The following is a 24,634-nucleotide window of genomic DNA, read 5'->3' as shown; positions in this document are numbered from 1 at the left end:
CGCCGCTGCAGAATAACAGCTTTTCACATTTCTCACACGTTCAAAATCGAGCTCCACAGTGTGAAAACCAGGGTAAAGGGCACAGCGGCTGGTTGGCCCAGTTTATCCTGGTTTCCATAGTGTTGAGTAGGACTAGAGAGCACGTGATCCCCCCCATCCTTTAAGGAATGCAGGTCCGGCGCACAGATTACCCCCAGTACTGCTTCACATTGTTAAAATAAAAAGACAACAGGAATGAGGAAATAGATTTTATTCTCAGCTGGGACAAAAATGAAGTTGTGAGAAGAGCTTGGTTAGCTTCGATTCATTTTTGAACGAACTATTTTGAAACACGATTTTCCAAATGTTTTTGGAGAAGCCATAAAAAAGGGTGTCGCTTGGCACTTGACTCGCCACCAACAAAGCTGTGGAAAGTCACACAACACTGTTTAAAACACAACATTGTAAAAAAAGGTTGCAGTGCCTGAGGGAATAGACTTGCACGTTGAGAACCAGTCGATGTTTGGAAAGTCATTTTTCATTTTTTATTTTATATACTGTATATTTTTAAATTTTGGCCCTACAAAGCTTGGCGATTTCAGTCTCTGACATCTTAATACTTGTACGACATAATACGGTGAGGAAAAGGAGTAACTACAGATGAGAGTCACTGCCCTCTCAGTGATGACCCCGACCTGATCACAGGGTAACACCTACCCTATATCAGTAACGCTTTTGTATGTATGTGTTTGCAGGTGGACAAAGCACAGACAGAACGACTGGGGCCTTAATGGTGTGTATGATGGAGCCGGAACCTATCCCAGCAGGCAACAGGAGCAAGGCTGGATGAGACGGCAGTCCGTAGCAGGACATACACACACACGAGCATGAACACACTCACTCCGGGCACAGTTTTTCCAGAAGCCAGTTCATCTCCCACTATGTCTTTGGACTGTGGGAGGAAAATGCAGTTCTCACAGGAAGCCCATGCAAACATGGGGATAAGATACAGACTCCATTCAGATGTCACCCCTTACCTGGCACTGAACCCAAGGCCACTGTACTACTGCACCACCCATGTTCATTCCACAGTATAGCACAAATCCCAGACTTCCCAAACAACCATTTGTCATTAAGTGGAAAAGTGGATTCAAAGTTGTTTAAGATATGGTCTGTGCCAAACAGCAACAACATAAGGTGCTGTCTAATCCCTTCGGTTCTGCCCTCAGGCCAGCCTCTAATATCTTTCTATAGTAAGCAGCCCATTATGAGACTGGAAGAAACTGTCACTCAATACTTTCATGGTGACACTGAACACAGAACAGAATTCTAGCACAGCAGCACAGTTCCTGCGGTACTCCAGTGTTGGAGGCTGACAGGCAAAGAAAAATAACCCAAAGGACAAGAAAAAAGCATCAGAAAGACTTTTTGTGACATATAAAGATCAGCAGCAAACAAACTGCTAATCCCTGTAGGCAGCTCCGGAATAATCTAAATGTTGACAGGCAGTAGCAGTGCCTCCTGAGGTGAATCTGAAGCTAATTTAAGGGGATGTTCAATGATTGTCTCCTTTAAACAGAATGAAAAAACAGGAGCCGGAGATGTGCAAACGTGTTATCGAGTTTACATGTGCCAGAGAGACGAGACGACCCCAGATGCAATAACGAACAGGAGATTGTGCTTGTGTGTGTCCTGCAGTGAACTATGATGCTGTCCATGGTGTACTAGATTATACAGGATTCTGATTTAGAGGCATTTAGTCATAATCCCACAGATGGAAACTTTGCACTGTTGGCTCCTCGGCCAAGCACATACACCACCTAGAGGGTTTTAGAGTTGTGAGGTTTTGTGGATTGGTTTTGAGTTGCTATGACCCTCACTGGACTATGGGGCTTTCTGATACTAGACACATGGTTGCATTTTGCATTACTGAGAATTTAAGCATCTGATATTCTCTTCATCTCTTGTGTCTCTGCCAATATCACAAAGCTGATTTGAAGACGGAATCCGATATTTGCGTTTAGGATCTGATGACCATATCTGGGTCCACCAGTTTTCTGTTCAGATCAATGACAATGGGAGCAAAATTATTAATCCCAACAAAATCCCCACAAAAAATGTTTAAGCAAGTTCTGCCTGATCCAGGGGACTGCTTTTCAATCCAGTCCAAAAAAAGGGAGTAACTCTTCAGTGTCAGGCTCCTCATCGACTCCCAGGGGTGCAGGATGATGTATTTTGTGTCCTCTGTAAGGTTAAGACCAGCTACAAATAAATCTCCTGTGAAGTAGAAGCACAAAATGTCACCGATACCTAAATCCCAGACAGAATAGGTATACTTTAAAGAACCTGAATATGATTTTATCAGACTCATACAAAAACAAACCAGGGTAGCATTACATTAAAGAAAGTGTATTTCTTTTTAAAGATATACAAATCCTTTCATCTCTCTGCCCCTGTAGGAGAAATATTATAAAACTGCTGAGTCTGGTGATGACACTGTAAACTGCTACTGATCACAATGTTCTGTTGCAGTTCCTCTACATTACATCCAAACGTGCACTTCAAAATTCCCATGTTTGTGACTTCGCTAACAACTAAGCATTTATAAAAGGCCCCCTTCTCTCTTGACTGAATATTTACCACCATTCTGTTTTAAGCACCAAGCTATGAAAACGTCACTATTATAGTGACTTCACTGTCAATTAAGATACCTGAAGCTTGTTTGCTGGAGACAGGCTGAAAAGGCTATCAAGCCACTGTGCCATCTTTCACAAAATTCCCATGAAACAGCACCACCTCCCTAAACAAGTCATTTTACCTCTTTAATTCGCTCACCTTCACAATCACCCCCTAAAGGGAGGGAACTCAGGAACTTGGCCACACCAGGCTCCAGTAACTTCAGTGTGTGACTAGTATTTGCTGGGGAATGGAGTCACTAACCTGGTCGTCCGTTTTCCTTCTGATCCTCTAAATATTGAATCACACCTTGTGCTTCCACTCGGTCTGCCCACCAGTATTGGATGGGGGCCCACAATTCCTTATGTTCTTTAGTAGATTCTGTATCATTATAGGAAATGATGACCTGATAACCCAGACTCCACAGATTCCTTAGCCTTAAGGTTTCCTGAAATGCATCGGAGGCACAATTTCATTAAAAGGAGCTCTGGCAGCTGTGTCCTCTGATACATCAATACGTCTCAGGGGTCGCCTGCGATATAGCTCACTGGAGAAATCTTATCTCCACAGAAACAGCATTCACTGATTCTGGAATTAAATGGGAGCTTGTAATTAATTTTGGTTGAGGACTTGTTTCTGATAGCGTAACTCAATTCTCATACTTTCTGTAAAAGCCATTTTATGAAGACATTAAAGAGTACGGCCTTTCTTAACTATGTCTTTCTCTCCTCCAATTATATTCTGGAACAACACTGATTTTAAAAACTGTTTTTAAGAAAATCGTCAAGGGAAAGCATTTCAACCTTCTATGTACCCTCCTACATACTTCAGTATTCTATGATACTTAACCCCCTCTGATCCTTACCGAGCTGGGGCAGATTTTGTTTCCAAACAGGTTCTTCATAAAGAAAATCAGGTGCTCATGATGGTCATGGCTAAGTCCCTCAAAATGGGAACAATCCAAAATGATAACCTCTTTCGGATGAGACTTCAGCCAGTTGGCAAAATCTTTAAGAGCCTCCTAGAAAAAAAAAAGGGATCTGGTTAAAATGCTCGAGTTCAAATAAAATTTGCAATATCGTGGTGTCGGAATTAGTCAGAATCTGTTTTTTCAGATCCTCTCAGCTCAAACAAATCAGAAAACAACCTTATGTTTGCTTAGAGCTTCAGGTCGGATAATGAGCCAAGCACTGGCTGCAAAGCAAAATGCAGAGGGTTAATTCCACTCTGACAAACAGTATGAAAGAAAAAAATAGAATGTTTCAGCTGGTGAGCCTTCGGAAGACCTGAAGATGGCCCAACAGCTGAAACATTTGTGTTTTTTCTTTCAGCTTTTAGCATGGGATTAATCTCTACTCGTCCTCTTATATTTTCTAATCAAGAGATGCATTCATTTTTACTGATAAACTTCAAGTATGTCAGGAAAGAGAAGATGCTACAAGACGCACCACCTAAAACAGGAATCTTCACCCCCATCCTCTCCCGTCATGAGCTGTACAGGACATATTAGAACACACCACCTGTTTAAAAGAGCCTTTAGGATTTGTATTTTACAGGGCCACGTATACAGCCTGCTGGACTGGGGCTCTCCAGGAAAGAGCCCTCCTCATCCCTCCCTTCCCCAGGAAGGCTCTCTTTTAAACAGGTGGTATGTTCTCTTCTAGTTTAAATCCATTTTTTAATCACAGGGGAGGTGGAGCGTATCTTGGCACAATGGGTACAAAGCAGGATACAGCCTGTGTGGGACGCCAGTCCATCACAGGACACACCCACCCTCACACCAGGGCCAATGAACCTACTTGTATGTCTTTAGGCTGAGGGGAAAACCCACACAAACATGGGGAAGACAAACTTCTCACAGACAGCACCCAGGTCTGGGATTGAACCCAGGACCCCAGTACTGCAAGGCCACTGCGCCACTGTTCCCTCCCTTAATTTAGACATCGCCTGGAACAAGCATCGTAATTAGCTGTTCATCTTAAAATCCTTCGGTTCTCAAAGAACAGTATTCCCTTCGTTGAAACACTGCTTTCTTAATTAATCTTTAATTACTACTTTAGGGTGGCGAATACGAAGCACTGGATCTCTGTTCAGAAGATGGAACTCACCTGCACAGTTATGACACTGTAAACGCCATGTGCAAAATACAGCGTGTTGGAGCAGTCACGTTGCTTGTGAACGATCCGTAGATCGAAGTAGCGTACCCCTGCTTCCAGTTGCTCGGCAATGCAATGGTCCTGTGTAAACCACAACACGTATGACAATGCTCTGCCTGAAACACTTAATAAGTGTGCTCCATAGGTCAGTGTACATCTGCTCAGTTGAAGGGAGTCACAAGAGCTCACTGTTGTTTCAGTAGTTCTGATGAATCCTGATAAAGACTCAACAGACTATATATGCTGTCTCTCGTAGGCTGAGGGAATTCTGAAGCCTGCCCAGACCCCCCCCCCCCCCCCCTCAGTATTGCGAGGAATGAGCCAGGGAGCTGCTGCAGGGGTGCAGATGGTGGGAGGGGTACGAGAGAAACGCTCTACGGGATGTCCTGGGTGCGAGATTTATAATGCAGGCAAGCGGAAGTGTGCGAGATTAGGATCTCACCTTCTTCCCGAATTTCTATTCTGATTCTAGTCTATTCTGTTATAATTCCAGTAATGGAGAAGTAAGAGAAGTAGAAACACTCTGCATAACATGAGGCTCTTCCCATTAAAAACCCTTCTCATTTCACAGACATGAAATCATGCAGATGACTGCAGGACTGTATGAAAGCCAAGCTTGCAAGCTGAAAAAGACTGTAAATTAAAGGAATTAGTCAAAATGATCTCAGACTGTTAATCAATTTAGCCCTCTGCAGATCATTTCATGAAGGCATTACCATTTTTCCTTTTTCTTGGTTGAGACTCGGTGATGACACCTTCCCAGACTATAATGATAAATAACGGAACTTCAGGGTTTTCGCCTCTGAATGATTGACGGGACAATCACATCCAGAGGAGATGTTAGTGCTTTTGGATGATATCACAAGAGTGCCGATTGTTCGGTCAGGATTACAGTGCTGTGTGATTCCCTGCCACTCATTACCCAAAAGACAGGGCACTTAGAAAGAAAGGTTTTTATTTTCTCTGAAAAAGAAATATTGTCCCTTAACATTGTTGCTATGCCTGTCTTTATACTTCTACCTTTGCTACAAAACTAAACTGTACAGTAAGTCACTATACAGCAAAATGGAGAATAGTACATATGTTTGGGATTATCTGTCCTCTGTTATAAAATGGGTTGGTATTATTTCTAACAAGTAGTTCAGGTGGGTAGCTGCGTCAGCATTTGTAGAGTGCAAAGAAACAATAGGTTTATTCCATACTGAAAAGAGAAGAGAGAAAACACAACGTTTCGGCTGTTGAAGCCTTCTTCAGGTAAGAGAGGGCTTCACAGCCGAAACGTTGTTTTCTCTCTCTTCTCTTTTCAGCATGTTATAAACCTATTACTTGTTCCTTATTTCTAACCAACACAGCTGTTGTTGGTTCACCTTAACCGTGGTGAGAAACGTCTGGGCGTCTCAAGGTTTCGGGCGTCTTCAGCAGCAGTGAGAAGGAGAATGTGGAAGCCGAGCAGAGGCCATACCTGAGTCGTTCCCCATTTGTAGAGACAAGGCCGCGTGAAACAGGGCATGAGGCAGTCCAGCACCTTCAGCAAGAACGGCTCTGATCTCTGGACCGGGGAGTTCATATCCAAGCAATAGCTCATGGTATCATGGCTTCCTAGAAGCAGGCCCAATTTGAGTCACAGGGTGCGGAAGTGCGCCAGCAAACCTAACAGCCTTTTTCTCAGAGAACCGGTTTTAATTTCATGTGAAGGTGTAGAGTAGGGGAGCACAGCTCTCGTCTGGTGTGCCTTCCCCCTCAGCCCTTTAATTATCTAATTGAAGAGGTGGGAGCGTCTCCTCGTTCTTAGGAAGCTGGAGATTTACAGATTTCCACCTGCTGGACAGCGGCCAGGGGACCAGAGTCAGGCTCCCCTGCTTTAGCGAGATAAATTACTAAACAGGTACTGTATATCATCGCACACTGAATCCCCACTGTTTCATTAGAATAACATTTGACATGAGATAATGAAGCGGGCTTGGCTTTTGTTTGCAGGAAAACAACCTCAAAACATCCCTGAATTTCAGTTAAAACTGCCAGAATACAAAAGAAAATGATCAACATTTGGAACCTGGTGGCGGCAGCAGTCTTACCTCTGACTAAGGAACAATTATGACTTATGACTCAGTCCTAACAGACAGCAACCACTGGCAAAACTACACGGAGGCCTGACAATAGCAAAAAGACACCCACATTCGGGAAGAATACTGTAAAGCATACGGCCTCCATTGCTTGCGAGAGCTGTCTTACTAGCGCGGGGACGTCACCGCCCTTCCCTGTGGATAGCAGGGACCGCAGCCGCCGGGCTGAGGGGAGATTTCCCTTTGGCTCAAGAGGCTGGGTCCCTGTTGAGTGACGCCGGAGGCCCGGGTTCGAGCCCCCGACAGTGGGGGGGCCCACGTGAACCCTGAAGTGTTACAATACCCATTAATGCTGGATCAGAACAGCACCAAAATAAGATACATTCATATCCAATGCATATTATAGAAATGAATAACGCCTCAGGCCAGATATTTTATTTGTTCACTGTAGCAGTTTATGGTTCACATTCTGAGTATGGAATCGACGGTCCAGGTCTGCAGCATGGCAGCCCACCGACTACGGCACCACGGAAAGCGAGTTCTTAACCTTACTGCTTGAGCAGGCTGCTGGTGTGAATTGCACACTCATACAGCGCACAGCCAGCTCGCTCACTCTTGCCAGCGTTAGGAATATTTCCTGGAAAAACACACTGGTCCGTCTCCTTCGCTAATGTCCTGCGTCTGCAGGCTACCCCTTTTGGGAAAGTATAGTGTAAAGCTGAGTGAGCTCTTGAGGTGCCACATTAATGACGTTGTTCTACTCACCTGGTATTGCCAGAAAGCACAGAGGCACGTCCCAGAGTTTTTCAGGCAGCTCAGACATCCAGTTTGAGTAGTGCCTATCGCGTTTGATAGCACTCTTCGCTTCTGCGTCATCCATACTTTATACAGTAGCTGTGCACAGAGCTTTAATTTATATTGCAGATTATTATAATAACGATTTAGTTAATAATTTTAATGGATTTAAAAAACAACGTTAATAGGACACAGATACAAATATACACACCAAATCGACAATCCTGAATTATGAATGAAAAATTAATAAAAATTATTAAAAAGAAAAAAGTTTTTCAGCCACAGGCGATTGAACGTTAATACATATACAAAATATCTGAAAATTCTGTAGGGTGCAATGTGATTTTTAAAACGGGTGTGGGATCGTTGTAGGCATCAAGTATGTGTCTGTGGAGACTTCTTTCGATCTGTGTTACTGTAAAACGGCAAATAGCTTCGCGAATTCCATGTCTGTTTCACGCCTGTTTATAAGCTCCCGTGCATATACTTAGCATTACATCTCTGATTAGAAAATAAAAAATAATATAACCTCCTCCTTTGGTAACCTTTATAATGTATTGTTAATATTATTATTAAAGCACTAACGCAATTTCATAGCTGCACTTACAATCTTCACTGTCGGCGATGCTGCACTGGACCAGCTAGCGCAGACGTCCACCAGATTAAGTCTATGCACATGGTTTTAAAAAGAGAACCTTCTTTTTCGACATCAATATTTATATACAGTAAAGGTCGCAGCTTCAGAACGAAAGTGCTTTTCTTCTCTTATCTACCGAGTCCTCTGCTTCCTCCTCGATCGCTCTTCTTGCAAGTTTTCACGAGTACACTCTTGTTTGGATGCAGGGACCGTCTATAAACTCCAGGAAAAAAAAACACACAAATATTAAAAAGTCTTGATAAACGAATTTCCACGCGTACGTTGTTCCAGTTTCTCTTTATTGTTGCGAAAACGCACCACTAAACAAAAAACAGACTTAGTTTCGTTGTTCTGGCAATTGCAGAATTTATTTAATAGGTACTTAAAGGACCCTTTTCTCTGGGCATCTGTAGTAAACGATGGTAAAGCTCCTTCTTTATCGTAATTTATCAAATACCTAAACTTATCTTGGTGGCATCGTTCCCTTTAGAGACTGCAACATGTTTGATCGAAGTCATTAGCTACGCTTTTTTAAGAACTTTTTTTCTTTGGTTTTAGGACGTTCCTTCACTTCTCAGATGGTTCAGAAATCCAGTTCTTTTGTCATGGAGTGACACATGATGCATTAGGTTTGAGAAGGGGGGTGAAATGGCCCAACTGACCTGGGACGTGAGGACAGAGAGGAGGCACAAGGACAAAGGAAGAGACAGTGCCTTGTTACAGCAGCAGTCAGGTCATTAATTAGCCCCCACTCGTTAGGTCTGCCCACTGAGTTCTCAGTCTGGGAACTCTGGTCAGGAGGGGGATATATACAGTAAGGCTCCTGGTCTTCCCCCTGCACTGTACATGTTGCAGAAAGACAGGGTAGAGAGGGCAATATGGACCATAGTTTATATGACTGATGGACCTGAAGAGGAGGCTATAAACAATACTGAGTTGTGTTCTTCCTTCAGCGTGGTAGAAGGAGTCATGCCAGCATACCGTACATGAGGTGATTTGGGATAGTGGTGCTTTAGGATTGCTTGGGGGAGAACTTTTTCTGTTTTGATTACTGGTGACTATAGGGTGCATTTACTTGTGTGTCTGCTCCTTGTGGATACTTTGCTCTTCTTGTACGTTCAATTTGAGAAGATGATGATAATACTGTGATGGGCAGAGGAATAAAAAGCACAGCTATGCAGTATGACTGTCTTGTGTGCTCTGTGGGAACACAGGTGGTTCTGAAGGGGCTCAAAGAAGCTGTTGCGGAAAGAAGGGTCCTAGCACCCTTAAAATTGCTAGGTGGCGCAGTCACCTACAGCTTTCGCATTTGGTTATCACTCTATACCCGTGACATTATCTTCGATTTAGAGAGCCAGTCATAACAGAGAGCTGGATCCAAACAAATACTTATTTTGCTTTTCACCACAACGGAACCCTTTGTTTGCAGTAAGCAGTTAAAAAACGCTACATTACATCAGGTCTTTCAGCTGGGGATCTGGCAAAATACAATGCCCGTTGTGAGACACGAATTGCTCTGTTCGGGTAAAATAAAAAAGGAACAGGAAGCGGAAGGTTTAATGTGACTTTACACATTCAGCTTTCTTAGCTCACGAGAAGTTTCTGGTGTGGGTTTCACTGGCTACTAATGTAGTTTTGTTGTGGTACGTGTTATCTAGAAATATGGCTGGTACCGTCAGGAATGAATACTCTTCAGATTTGATTCTTGCATTCATTTCTGAGGTGTGAGAGCATTTCCAAACAAGTGAAATAATGGAACCAGTTTGACCTAGGGGAGCTGAAAAGGAGGCATTAAAAGGAACAAAAACTCCACTCCAAGAGCCAAGAGCTATCAAAACAGAAAGTCTTTTTATTCATTTTCTGATGAAACCTTCAAATTCTCAAAATATGTTCACTGTATTATGCTAAAAAAGCAAAAGTGAAAAGTGGTGTCTAAGACCTACAGTATTTTCTATTTTCACATATCTAGACACGTGTCAGCTACAAATGATTAACAAGTCACAGGGATGCAAGAAGCCCTGTGCATGCACAACAGAAAACCCCATACTCACCACAAAACCAAACTCAGCTCCTCGCAAAATTCTACAATGTAGCTGACTCATAACACCACTTGGTTTAACAGCGTATTTTGAAGGTCCCTAAAAAGTTTCAAGATTTCTGCAGCTTTGTTAGTGCAATACAGATTACAATTAATAAAATCTCAATCTTAATTTTTTTCATATCTCATTTCACTGATGTACTTTTAAAGTTTTAGAGGTATAAGCATGATTCAAATATATATTAATGTTGGTGCAAGCTGGTGTTGAGGAAACCAGTAATCAGTCCTGAAACAAGGAGAGTTGCTTTTTCTGTGGGAGGCATAAGACACTAGAAAAAAAGTCTGTTTGAAACCTTTTTTTTAATTAATCTCTGTCTTTTCAAAACCATAACAAATTACAGCAATACAACATTTCCACATCTCTGCCCCAAATCCCACCCCCTTCCCCCACCAACAGCGAAGAGTCTTATCAAAGAGCCCTGAAAGTCAAATCAGAAGTGTCTTGTGATGAGAATTTGACTGCCTCAATGGCAGCTCTCCAACCTCTACCCATCTCCCGTCCTGCCCTCCTCCGCACACACCCTGGCATCTGGGATCTGGCTCAGGTGATGCCAGGGAAAGGAAGCCAAAAGCTCCCAAAACATCATTTTTAGCTGCACTTGAGAATATTAATGAATATTACGATGTGTAACTACATTCAAGTCACGGCCTCTTCTGGCTTATCTTCTATATACTTCATGCAGTGTTGATCAAAGGCCACAAAAGACACTGGCACTAACGGGAAGGAAGAGAAAGCCGCCAGCAGACAGGTCTCCTGTGCCATCCTAGAATGATCTATTAAAGGTGTTTTATTCAGAGTTACTATCCAAACTACTGCATGCTTGCAATGTCAAGACAAAGAGCAAGCTTCTGAAAAACAAAAAAAACCGAACATTGTTAACAGGAGTTATCTTTGACCCTATGTTTCCTAAAAAGCAAAGCAAATCTCTGGTGAGGTATGGTCTGTCATCATTTGCAAAGTATTGGGATTAGTAGAGAATAAATATTACATAAATAATAATTATTTGGAAACCAGGATGCTCGTCAAAAGATGCTCTTCAAGCCTTTTGCATTCCCAAAACAGACCGAACTTGCTACATGCCACATGCTGAAGACCAGAGGTCATGCAGGGTTTTGTTTAGAACATTTTGTCCCATGATACTTTGTTTAAATATGTTCAGTGTACTAAATAACATTTCATTGGTGGAAATGTTAGAATTTCAAAATATTTTAAACTGAAGCACATGCAGACTTATACTTTTTGGAATACATGTTCATTCATTCGAGTCCCACATCATGACTACCAGTCCTCTGTTATACAGTGCCCTGTTGCAAACTAACATGCTACAAGAATATGCTCTGTCCAGTCGACATGATCCTCAAAGGACATGCTTGCACTGTATTAACTAGCAGCTGTAGGAAGACTTTCATGGTCTTTCTTCCTGTGTTTTTCTGACAGAAGACCATGAGTAGCTCAGACAGAAGCCTGCTTCTTTCTGAGTCCACAGGAAAGCTTGCAAGCCCTGTGTTTTCCTGAGGAGCAACCTTTTATTTGTTGCCCGTGTAAAAGCCAGTGTTTTAGTCTACGACTTTGGCAAGCGTAGAATTCAAAGAGCGCTGAGGTATGTGGTTAAATAATAGACTGGTGAAAGAACCGTCCCGTTTTTTCTTAAAGAAAAATAGTCTTTAATTTATGCCGAGCTCACTGGGTGCTTGCCCCTGAAAAATGTATTCCTTCGAATTCAGTAATATGCTTTGGAATACACATGCAGTACACCGATTAGTTCTTCAAATCAGTAGTAGTCTGAAAATAATATTGGTGTCCTTAAGTTTTCACATGGGTTTTGATTTTACAAAAAGGTGTTCATGGGCTCTCAGTGTGCCATCAAGACGCCCCACTTAGAAGACTTTCGTTCAAGGCGATCACCGCCGGCACCAGCTGGCCCTCTGTGGCGAAGTCTCCGGCAATGATGTTGATACCGTTTCCCTGAGGTCCAGGAGCCTGGCTCTCCACCCACTGCAGCAGCACAGGGTATGTGGACATGACCATGTCTTTCAAAGACTCAGTGGGGTGAGAACAAATATACTTCAGATCCTCTGTCAGGTTTATACCTGCCACAAAGAAGCCTCCTGTCCAACAAAAACAAATGCGATTAATAACTCGGCACTGCCGCAGAAAGTGATATGGAAACAGTCACTGCTCATTTAAACAGTGCTCCAACAGCACCTCCATACTACAGTAATGCTCACCTTCATAGCGATTGTCCCTTTTACATTTACTGGTATTATTTTGGTATTAAGAGTTCTTAAGACTGACTTGAAATTTTACAAGGTGTTTTTTTACTGATTTTACTCAGGATGGTTCGCTTGATTTGAGAAAACTACAATTCATCTAATATATATTTAATATTAATTAGTTCCTTACATTTAACACAGCTTGGTTTTGTGAAATGGATTTAATTTATTGCCTCTATAGCTACAACAGTTAACTAACATACTGTATAATTAAGAAATCAACAAAAGTAATTATGATAAGTACATGGATAGTGCACGTTGGTGGCTGCAAAACATTTTGCACAATGTGAAATTTACCTTACGATGAAGTAACAGGCAGAAGAAAAACTGGTTTGGAACACTGACATGACATGCTGCTATATACAATGCAAAAGAAGCATTTGTTTATGCTCATACAACATCAAACTATATAATTTCTTTATTATGTAATCTATCATCTATCTGATGGAGACACAACTCCTACAGAATAACATCTGACAGCGTATCTGTAGTACTGATCAGTCTACTGATGAAAAAGGACAGTTATGTTTCATACATATTTACTTTTTTGCTTGCTTACAAAGAACCTCAGAGTTTTTCTACATTGTTAACAATTACTCATTTTAGCTCTGAGAGTGATGAAGGCATACAAGGATGTTGTTCTGGGGTTTGTTACCAAATTCAGTACATACTGTACTTGCAGCCAGTGATATCCCAGAAGCAGACACATTAATCACAACTGTGAAATCACTTTAAACACTGCCCAAGCAGAAAACTACCTTTAAAAGACAACCTGATAGCTAAGACCTGAAAACTCTTCCACAAATAACTAAGGTATCAAGTTAAAACAATAAAAATAAAATACTAACTCTGTGGACAAATTATATATGTATTCCTGTTGAGCAAAAGCATTTCAATAATTTGTTGATACTTTCCCTGAACTACTGAATCAAGTACATTGCTAAGACTGGGATGTATGGAAACTGTAAATAGGCATGCTCACTGCTCTGTTGATCAGTGTGCTAAGGCATGTAATTTACTGTAACAGAATGACTAAATGAGAAGATTGAGTAAATGCAATGGAAGGATATTTAATGAATTCTCAATGATAAGGTTAATGAGAGGCCATATCAACATCTTAGACATTTATGACATTAATGAATTGGCTTCATCACTCTGCTCTCCTCCCCCACTGATAGCTGGTGTGTGGTGAGCGTACTGGAGCACTATGGCTGCCCTCGCATCATCTAGGTGGGGGCTACTATTTGCTGGTGGTGGAGGAGAGTCCCCATTACCTGTGAAGCACTTTGCATGGAGTGTGCAGAAAAGTGCTATATAAGTGTAAGAAATTATTATTATTATTATTTTAGGGCTGGTGGTCTGAAATACAAATTACAAAACTAAGCCATGCAAAACTTACAATCCTAATGATAACAACACATGATCATGATGCAAGACATGATACCAACAGGGATTATCACTAATCAGACTTTTCCTTTAACAGAGTTCCTCTGCTATGTTACCTGGTCGTCCATGCTGTTTCTTCCTCTCAAACTCCTCAATCAGTGTCTCTGCTTTGCATTTGTTGGCCCACCAGTATGTAATGTGTGGCCAGAGTTCGTCTGTGGTGTTCATGATGTGGTGGTCGTACGAGACTATCACTTGGTACCCTAAGCGCCAGAGGTTTCTCAGCGTCACATTCTCCTGTAATGAAGATGTCAGTCAAAGCAAAGTTCTGCCACTTTTATCATCTTTGTCCACATTCTGTACGTTCACCTCTGGAATTCAGCAATGCAAATGACCACAGCCATCATCACGCTATCCAAGCATGGTGCATGATTAACCTAGGACATGAGTTTCCTTATTACTAACTTCAACTGAGAGATTCTTCCTGAAGAAAGAGAAATATATATTCAGGAGACTCCACAATACTTGTACTGTATGTCCATTTGACAGGCAGCCAGCCTTAATTCCTATCTTAGAGGAGCCATCATAAACTTCCTGATACGTAACGACTGGGCTCCTCTTGACTTACGTCTGTGCCCCCTACAGTTAAGTGTGTCGGATAGCTGCTAACAGGGTGAAAGACCACACACCAGGGGTCTGAAAGAAAAAACCCAAACTGCCAGAGAAGCAGCTACATGAACGAGCGGTAGGTCAGCTGCTTACGAGAGAAAAAGTTGCTAGAGGCCTATTTTATATCATTTTGATTTCTATAGAACAACAACAACAACAACAAGTTCAGATGAACTGACTTTACAACCTGCTGCTGTCTTCAGCCTGTAACAATCTAGTAAAAAGAAAAGCTGGTTTGTATGATGCCTTGGTTACAACATAATCACTTTGTACATAACACACTCTGCTGCACATACTTACAGTTTTCGGACAGAGTTTTGTGACGAATATGCTCTGTATTGTATTGACGAGGTGCGCATGGAGCTCTTGGGTCAAACCGAGGAAGTGGCTGAAGGACAAGATAATGACCTCTCTTGGGTGTGAGTCCAGCCACTCTCTGATCTCCTTTAGGACAGCCTGCATCCACATACACACACAAGAGCAACTGTTACAGCATGACAACACACAAGGCACATACAGCTTACATTATGACTCATTAAACATGCCTTTCTCACAACATGATCCTGCTCCGACTCAATTCATTTCGAAGATGTTAGAACCAATAGGAACCACAATAAACAAATTTTGTCCTGACTGAAGCAGCACTAACAGGCAGGGTTTTATTCACCCTTTGATTTAAAATGTGAGGTACTTTACTGTGTGCTACCCTTGGTTGGCAGCCAGAAAGAGAAATCTTTTATCCAATTAGGATCTGAAGTAACCTCTGCGTTTTATAGGTTAATGGGGGTGACGTTAATTGTCTTCTGTGGATTGGATTATGAAAAATAAAAAGAGCAATAATCACTGTATATTAATGTAATATACATATACACAAATTACAGAAGGAATTTTACAGGAAAACAAAATTAATACACTTACAGGAAACTGTACAACATTTATCCACAATTTGATATTTGAAATCTTTTTTTTTTCCACTCATGTGTTGTAAACTCCACAACTTCATTATTTCAGGTTTGTGCCCGGAAAGATCTTTCGGAGAGTTGGCAGCTTGTTTGCAATGGATGGGCTCATTCTCTGATAGTAAAGGTCAGGACTGGCAGGGCCAGTAACTGCTACCTTACTGAATAAAAGCTCAGGCCTTTTCCTTACCTCCACAGTGACTGTGGTGTATACCCCATGGTAGAAGTACAAGTCCAGGGAGCTGTCATTGGGCCTGTGAGCAATCCTCAGATCACAGTATCTCACCCCACCATCCAGCTGCTCTTTCACACTGGATTCCTGAACAGCAGAGAGGTGTGACTTCATCAGCATACTGAAACCAGGGACGTTCGGAGCCCGAGCCCCTTGAAATGTATTTTTTTTAAATGTTTTGTTGAAGTCTTAGCATTAACTGTGACCAAGGAAAAAGTGGCTAAGAGTTACAACAGTAGTGGATCATCCAGAGACATGATTACTCATCATTTCAATTTTAACGTTCCTGAGAATTTGTTCAGCTGATAATGTTTCGATAGCAATGTAGTCTGCTAAATCTTACGACGCATACATGAAGGAGTTTAATTTCTGTCAATATTTATGACTTTATGATTCATTCAAAGATACAAATGTTTTTCATCTTCTCAGGGAACTCTGTGCTTTCCGCATGCATCAGGAGTTCTGTGATCTGCCTCAATATTTAACGAGAAATGTGTAGTTTCAGTATTTCTATATTTTATAGAATATTTCTATATTTTAACTATTTCTTATAATCACATTCATTTCTAACAGGATTCATCAAAACACTACAAAATAATATGTTTCTACTTTGTAACCACTGTAACAATTTTGTAACCATTGTTCATTTTATCAGTAGTATCCTGTTCAGTGCTTGTGAAAGTAATTTAGTTTTTTGATTGATTAATTTGACACTGGATAAGCTTAATACTGCTTTAAGGTAAGTCTTCCTGTTTGCATATCTCATTACTGATCTATTAATATCTAATGAGAACTGTTTCTAAATCAAACCTCTGTAATATTATCTCTTTTATGACTCCCATAGGCTAACATGCTTATGTGTTCCTGCCGTTCTGACCTTCAGTATACGAATCCTAGGAAAGCAGCAATGTAAGGATACAAAGGAATAACTGGGTGTTATGCACCCATAACAGATGGGGTCCTGTTAACGGAGACTATCTGGAATTTGCTGCTGAATAGCTTAGTAAGATTTAAAAACCTCATGTGTATTGAACCAAAAGAAAACTTCTATCAAGTATGAGAATAAATCAGATTCCTTGGATCTGGTATGCTAAGCTGAAGCATAACTGAGAGATACAATTACAGGTTTTTGTTTCCAAATCTCCTCACATTCAATCGTGTAATAAAAGTACACAAACTACAACATTCACCAGTAAGAAAATAAAGTAAGAACATTTCACCAGTACTAAATCCGTAAGTTGTAACACTAGGTATAGGGCAATCACCCATCTGTTAACAGTAAGATAGGATGGCACGCTCAGTCCTGGGAAAAGCTGGTAAAGTGAAGCCAGTCACAGAAACCTAGTGAGCTAAACACCAATTCCCATATCTAGTATGTCTGGAAGGGACAGGAAGCCAGGGGAAAACACTGCAAACACAGAGAGGCCATGCAAACTCCACACAGAAGACTCCCTTTCCAGAACTGAACTCCAAACTAGAGCTGTAAGGCAACAGTGCTAGCAGCCCTTCTGCCAGGCTGTCCCTAGAGCAAGCATCTTAATTTTTAACCACTCATACCAGTAAGCAGACACAGACCATAGTCTTCAGGGCAGGGAATTTTCTGTCCGACTAGGTAAAACACCACACTTTAAACATAGAATCAAAATGTACTGTGTTATCTATTGAGAATATAATGATTACACTAATTGGAGATATTTTTTAAATGAAAGTAAATTCATTATTAGTAGTAATACTGACAAAGTGAGAGGTCTCTATAGACTTATTTTCAACGAGATGGCCACAGTCACTAATAACTGCAAAGGAATCTACAAGCTCATATAACTAATATTCAGCCTGGTTTCATTGAACATTTCTTTCACAGCCTACCTGTGTTATAGCCCACTTGTACACAAATGGACGAATTAGGGGCTTCATGATTTTGTCCAGCTTCTTTAACATGTCTGGTTGAGTGTGATCAACTGGCGACCTGTTGTTTTTATCCAGGCAGTAAGTGATGCTGTTGTGGGTTCCTTAAAAAAAAGGCAGCAAAGTGGCAAATCACAGGAAATGTCAAAAGAAAAGTCTAGAAAATATGACACGTCATTGTGCATGGAAAGCAATAATCATAAAGTTCTGAATATACATAAGGTCATTAGGGAGGTTTACAGTCTTGGAAAAACAGTGTAATCTAAGTGTATGGTGTTAAAATCTCATAGTATTACTTCTTCAAAACACCACAGAAAATACCCTTGTTAACAGCGGGTTTCTGATATCATGGGCAGTCGTGCCCAGTGTTTGTAATGACATGTTTGGTTCAACATCACACAAGCAAAGAAAACATACAGACTTGTGCCTGACAGGTAGGCATGCACTCCTACTTCTGAAGAGATTTATAACAACTTTCTTTTCTTCTCTTTTCCACATGGACAAAACCTTTACTTGTTCCTTTACAGCCCTCGCATGGGGACGTAGCTAAGTACTTGAACCGCTTAAGCCTGGTTTGCAATGACCAAACGCTCAGGTAGTTCTCCCTTTCTCTCTTCTTTTTACTCTGGGAAGTTTACAAGGCACTGTTAGCACTTGAAAGGGTCAATGCGCATACCTGGAATAGCCAGATTGTAAAGAGGTACATCCCAAAGGGCTTCTGGTAACTGAGACATCCAGCTGTCTGTTGGCAGGTGTCTCAGCAGCCCGATACCAGATGTCGATGAGTCAACTGTGGTCATTTTCCTTCAGGAGCAACCTTTAACACATAACGCCATTGGAGAAATCAAAACACACAGTCCTATTCTTGTACACGTTGTTTTTTACATGTCCTCAATCTTCTTTTTCTTTTATTACTAGAAATAAGGCAACAGTTCCTGACAGATAAACCCAGATCAAGGTCAGTGCCAGGATGCTGCTGGAGTGCCTGTTGGGTTCCAAAGTTTTTATATATACAGTACATAGCTTGGTCCTTCACCGACACCCAACGTTTTCAGGTCACATGAAAAACAAAATAACAAGAAGAACACAGACAAAATCAGAGGCTACACTGCATTAATGAGATGCAGTAAATGCAAGACATTATATCACCAAAACACTTCATACCAAGTGTGTATGTTGCAGTAAGAACACAGAACCAGGGATTTTCACAAAAACACTAAATTCTTGTGCAAACGTGAAATTCTTCACTAAACACGTTCCCTGGATTTAAAATATTATCCTTAATACACAGGACATGTAAGTGTTTATTAGATATAAAGAGCCCCAGCTTCACAATAACACTGATAATCATCGCATAGAGGAACTGAAGAATTTAATGTTCCAATATGTTGGATGAACGAAGGCCAGATCGAGGTTATTGGCATAACCATGGTCCCCTGAGTGAGAAATAATAATAGAATGGCCTCATCGCTACCCTGACCTCCAATCCATCTGGTCAAACCCTGCAGCCTCACATCACCGTACTTGCATTCTCCATTAGACTAGGGCGACATAATAACTCATCGCCATGGTTGGACCTGGAGGTTATGTGGGGGAGTGGCAGAGGGTAATGAATTATTGACTCAGATAGCTAAGGTTATACAAGAACACCTACAGCTGCTTCCTTCACTTTCAAAATGCAATCATTACCAGATAGGTAATAAATAAGGTCATAATAAGGGTACGTAAACTTCTGTGAAGCCAGAACACAAAAGGCAGTAGATGAGGTCCAGAAATGATTCAGGAGCTGAGCTGGTCCGGTGAGGTCCAGCTGGCCGCAGAGCAGAGCTCCTCCCCAGAAGGCCTGTGGGATGCAGCCTGAGGCCTGAGCCCTTGTGCAGTGGGTCGTGCTGACGTGCTTGGTTGTCATGGCGATGTGTAGGTTCTGTGATCGCACTGTATCACGAGCCAGGAGCTGGGTCCACAGAGACGCAGGAGACCTTGCAATACTGCAGGCACTCCTAGACACTAGCAGGCTTCAGGTATTCTCTGAAGCTGGGGTCTTCACGGAAATCTTAAGCGCCTAACAGCACTCCAGCAGGGCCACAGCTGTCAGCAGAAACTGAAGTAAAACTCCCAACGCAGCACTCTAGGGAAGGCAGACGTGGCCCGAAGATGCAGATAAAAAACTCTCACAGGGTGCGCTGTGGCTCAGCACATCCTGGAGAAAGGCGAAGCCAGTACTCTGGAAACTCCTGTGTGGGATCAGCTGCTGAGATGGACGGAAAACAACTGTGTCAAAAAACCTGAAAAAATCAGCAGGAGGGCCTGCTAGCCAGATGTGCAGAAGACGAGGTGAAAAAACGACAATGAATTGCTACTCCCTCACTCCGGACAGGTCAGGCCTGTGATCGTATGATTCAGCAGAGCCCAGCTCGACATACGTGATCAGCTCAGGGCAACGAGCAAGCCAGCCCCATCCTGTGATGACTGCATTTTGAAAGAAAAGAGAACTGCCTGAATTATATTCCAATGCATGTTATCCTGTCTGGGCTGCAAAGAGCCCATATTTACATGTCCTCAGTTTTTGACAGTGAGAGATACCTGTTTTTGTTTCTAATGCAAATGGGTGTCAAAATAACAGGGACAGGGACACATTTACACTTTGCAGGTTTAAAAAAAAACTGAACAACTGAATTGGACTTGAATGCAAAGGAATATTACACAAGCATAAAGTGAGTCAAGAACAACCAAACAATATGAGAAGATTTTAAAATAGTTTTGAGCTCTTAAACATTGCATTTTAAATTTTGTTTCACGAGAAAATCCTAGCTGTTTCTGTGCTTATAGAAAACGCCAGGTAATAATAATAATAATAACCCCTTGCCCATTAACAACAACAACAACAACAACAACAATAACAATAACAATAATAATAATAATAATAATAATAATAATAATGTTGATTTGCCCTTGAAAGATTAATATTTTTTAAAGCTAATTATTCTGAAACCCAGAATAACAGCTTCTTATTTATACTGGCATCACGGCCTTCACAGAAATCTTTTCAATGTCAGAATAAAAATCTTTAGAAACACAACACCAACACCAAATGTGCACTGTGTACAAATAACTCCTATTTATTCAGAGACCATTGTGCACGACTTTCAGCCATTGTGAGCAGAGAACACCACTCTGCTCTCCGCTCCTAGCTCGTACCCCTTTTAGGTAAGCAGAATGCTTTGTCTAACCTCTTTCTCCATGAGCCAGCAATAGGATAGTCTGTTAAAGATATGGACAGCCTCATCACTTTCCACCATGGAGTCAGGTACCGCTGCACATGGGTGACCACCATTAGCACACACAAAAGCACAAACACGATGGAGCACTGAGAGGCAGACACACCACGCGTGGTCCAGAGGACGGACTTCCCATTCCGAAAAGCAACCGTAGCGGTAAGGGGTGGGGGCCTTTTGCATATACGTCTTCCCAATTCATTCCACATCTAATACAACCAGATTCCAAATCCAACAGACTACGGAACAGCTTCTACCTCCAGGCAATAAGACTGCTAAATAGCCAACCTGCAGCTCCTTTAGCAAATCACCTGTAATGGCTACATGGACACACAGTTTTCACTGTATTCAGCATAACCGCACTACATGTATATATTGCATACACCATGGACACACAGCAGCTCTACTCATATTGAGTTTTATTCCGTTTCTATTACATCTTTTATTAAGTAACCTTATTTTCATAACCTCAGTTTTGTGATTTTTGTGTTTTTTGTAATTTTGTGATTTCTGTGATTCTTGTGATTTTTGTGAGCTCGCAGAAAAGACATTTCATTGCCAGCAACTACTGCTGCACTCTGTATTGTTGTGCATTTCATAAATAAACTTTGATTTGATTTGATTTGATTCAGATTCCAACAGATAGCAAGTGCGTCATAGCACGACGATGTGAAAACTGCAGACTTTCCAGTTTTACTGGTTTAGGGTGTTACCATTGTATTTCGTCTGTCTTTGTAATGTTATGTTGGGAGTGTGCTGTACAACAGATTTGAATTACCACTGTCCTGATGTCTGCATGACAGTCTGAAACTATTAAAGGTTTATTCCATGCTGAAGGGAGGGGAAAAGACACATTTCGGCTGTGGAGCCCTCTTTGGGTGTGCAAACTACATGATACCACAAGTTCTGAGGTCTGGGTTTTGTTTCCAGTCTGGTCTAAATACAGGAGAAATACAAGAGCGGCTATGGTAACCTATGACCTATGACCTATGATCCAAACTGGTTCTATGACTAAACATCCACACACTACTACCTAAACATGTTCTTGTTTTTACTGACATTTCTACAGAAAACAAATCAGCTTTGAAAATCTTAACTACAGTACGTAGTTCAGGAGTTAAGCTGCATCCCTTTGTTAATTATACAGACCAAGTCTGTGTGTGAGAGATGTGGCATGGCTCTGCACAATTTTAGCAACAGCACCGCCAACACCACCTTGTAGGCAGATCTCAGAGGGCAAGCAAATCTGGCCCTGGTCACTGCTGTGATTGGGGAGCTCTAAGGAAAACCAGGTTGCAGCTGTAAGTGTTGCTGTATCAGTAGACCAGTAAGTGGCGATCTTGCCTCTGGAAAAGAATGTTGACACCAGTGCCCAGTAGGACCATGGGTGACACAGAGTTGTGGGAGGAACCATCCTTAAGATGAGTTATTAAAAATGGAGGTTGTGTCTACGTGGTTATTAGAAAGATCCCATGGCGCATTTCAAAAGAATAAGGTGTTAAACTCGGTGTCCACAGAGTACTCTCTGGGTTTGTACAACCTGGCAATTAACACATTAATAGCAGTAGAGTGTTATCTGTAGTGCAGTAAGCAGAACACTGGCTGAGTAAACCTGAGTTAATGGCACAGCTATGCTAGCCCTCTCACCTGCGGGTTAGCTCACCATACGTTTGCCCTGCAAAAGATAAGGCAGACAAGATAAAGGCACATTGTTGTTATTCTCAGGATTAAAAGGGTGGTATCCCCTGACTCATTTTTTCCAAGCGTCTTCATCTCGGGTGTCTTCCACGTATCGTACACTTCCACCCTTAGAAATATCCACACAAATACGAAATCACACTATGTTGCCTCGTAATACCGTGATTCCGCCAAAACTATACCGATGCGTTAACATGCAGCTACCTTGACAATGGTACAATACAGTGCTGTTCCCCATTCAATACTCGTGTAGCCGCTTTAGACGTTAAGCGTCCACCAGCTTTAAAACGTACAACGTTTGAACACTGATATTAATGATCAAAACAGTTTAAAAAACTGTGCATTTTCCAAGTAGCAAAACCGTACCACCTCATGTTATAGGTATAGAGCGCTGTACGAAATTATAGTTCAACATTTCCAGGTTATCTCGCAGTACAGGAAACGCGATGTTCAAATCTTGCGAGCGAGTGTAGTCGCGGATACAGTACTTACAGATGTTCCTTTATGACGCCAAGATCCGCAGCAGCTGGCTCTGTTCTTGGTAGCTTTTGCCAGTTCCACGGTGCTGTAGAGCTGGGTTTGTTAGTTACAACTGCCGAAACCTGCTACCCGACTCCTTATTTCGGCTACAGTTCGTGAAGCCGTAGAAAGCCATCATTATCTCAGGTACGACTGAAACAGAAACCTGGACGCCATCGGTAGTGTCAGGTTATGAGTTCGGTATCTTGCGGTGCAAGGTTAGGAAAAATACACTGGGAACGTGAAACACGAGCTTCGGAAAAAGCAAACTCTCTAGAACTTGAAACAAATTGTGGTGTCCCTCTTTTGATTACTGTGAAGTGTAAAACTGAACTTTTTTTCCCGGTGGTTTCACCTTCAAGGCTGTTGTCGCCCGATGAAGTGAAGTCGCACATTCGATTAAAAAGCGATCGGCGTGATGTAGTGTTTGTAGACAGGTTGCGCTGTGATCCAATCGCTGCAGACTGAGCTAGGCTGAGGCGCTGTGCAGTGGAGGCGGAGATTCGCCTTCATTCTTGTGATCGTCAGCTAATACTGTACCCAGTCCTTTTAAAGAGGCGTTGTTTCACATCCCGCAACCTGCCCGTCCTAAATTATTATTATGAGAGTATTTTAAGCAATCATAAATGTATCATAATCTCAGATAGATGCGGGACAAAATGCAGGTGAGAAATGAACAAATCAAACACATTTGCTGAAAACGTTCTGCTGAAAAAGGGTGCGGAACACGATTTTTCTGCTGAGCTCAGGAAAAGCGTGTCCTTGGTGCAACATCGACTAATCAGACTTCTTTGTGCGAACATTAGCTCTCATAAACTGCTGTATACCCATTTGACGAATGCGGTCCTATGCCGCACTCCTGTGCAATTCCGCCATCTTCAGGCCGAAACGTTGAAGTATTAAATCGAACTTAAAAATGAAGTGTTCTTTATACAAGTGTCATATATTTTAAAAGGAACAAGTACTATTACTTGTTCCTTTGCAGCCTACGCATGCTGACGCAGCTACCCACCTGATATATTTTAAAAGCTGCCGAACATTTTAAGAAAATGTTTTAATTCTGTGTCAAAAGCCGAAATTAATCACTTAAAAAAAACCTTAAAACACACTAATGCAAAGAAAACAGCGTTTGCTCTTAGCAATCTTATCGTGTTTGCCACGCGTGATAGCAAACGACATTTTCTAGGTCATTTTCGGCCGGTTAAGTTATCATGATCGAGAGAATTTAGTATGGCCCATCAACCCTAAATATCGCCACGCAGGCACTCGAAGACATGCATAGTCCACACAAAAAACACCGTAGAACCCAGGCC

At 41.7% G+C, this 24,634-nt stretch overlaps 2 protein-coding genes across 6 annotated transcripts; both read right to left on the bottom strand.

The window, feature by feature from the left end:
• Positions 1–235: 235 nt before the first annotated feature.
• LOC148835842 (PI-PLC X domain-containing protein 1-like) lies at positions 236–8,524 on the bottom strand. Of its 3 annotated transcripts, none has more exons than XM_088913245.1 (7): positions 8,277–8,524; positions 7,640–7,768; positions 6,274–6,410; positions 4,764–4,892; positions 3,521–3,676; positions 2,920–3,103; positions 236–2,256 (listed from the first exon to the last, which is right to left on the bottom strand). In XM_088913245.1, the coding sequence occupies exons 2-7, from the start codon at positions 7,752–7,754 to the stop codon at positions 2,000–2,002; spliced, it is 978 nt and encodes a 325-aa protein (XP_088769371.1). In that variant the 5' UTR covers positions 7,755–7,768; positions 8,277–8,524; the 3' UTR covers positions 236–1,999. The 3 variants fall into 3 exon arrangements, with proteins under 3 accessions (XP_088769371.1, XP_088769369.1, XP_088769368.1); XM_088913243.1 differs by having other exon boundaries at positions 7,640–7,780; positions 8,277–8,494; XM_088913242.1 differs by having other exon boundaries at positions 7,640–8,494.
• Positions 8,525–10,688: 2,164 nt separating this feature from the next.
• Positions 10,689–23,787, bottom strand: plcxd1.1 (phosphatidylinositol-specific phospholipase C, X domain containing 1, tandem duplicate 1). Of its 3 annotated transcripts, XM_088913646.1 has the most exons (8): positions 23,295–23,367; positions 22,752–22,779; positions 18,506–18,646; positions 17,791–17,933; positions 15,883–16,011; positions 15,034–15,189; positions 14,181–14,361; positions 10,689–12,513 (listed from the first exon to the last, which is right to left on the bottom strand). In XM_088913646.1, exons 3-8 carry the CDS (start codon positions 18,627–18,629, stop codon positions 12,269–12,271), a joined length of 978 nt encoding a protein of 325 aa, XP_088769772.1. In that variant the 5' UTR covers positions 18,630–18,646; positions 22,752–22,779; positions 23,295–23,367; the 3' UTR covers positions 10,689–12,268. The 3 variants fall into 3 exon arrangements, with proteins under 3 accessions (XP_088769772.1, XP_088769771.1, XP_088769770.1); XM_088913645.1 differs by lacking the exon at positions 22,752–22,779 and having other exon boundaries at positions 23,295–23,787; XM_088913644.1 differs by lacking the exons at positions 22,752–22,779; positions 23,295–23,367 and having other exon boundaries at positions 18,506–20,288.
• Positions 23,788–24,634: the final 847 nt, after the last annotated feature.

This window comes from Atractosteus spatula, chromosome 4, assembly GCF_055471065.1.
Source record: "Atractosteus spatula isolate fAtrSpa1 chromosome 4, fAtrSpa1.hap1, whole genome shotgun sequence".
Lineage (NCBI taxonomy): Eukaryota > Metazoa > Chordata > Actinopteri > Semionotiformes > Lepisosteidae > Atractosteus > Atractosteus spatula.
Note: the sequence above shows the minus strand (reverse complement) of the source record. Positions and strands in the feature narration are given on the sequence as shown.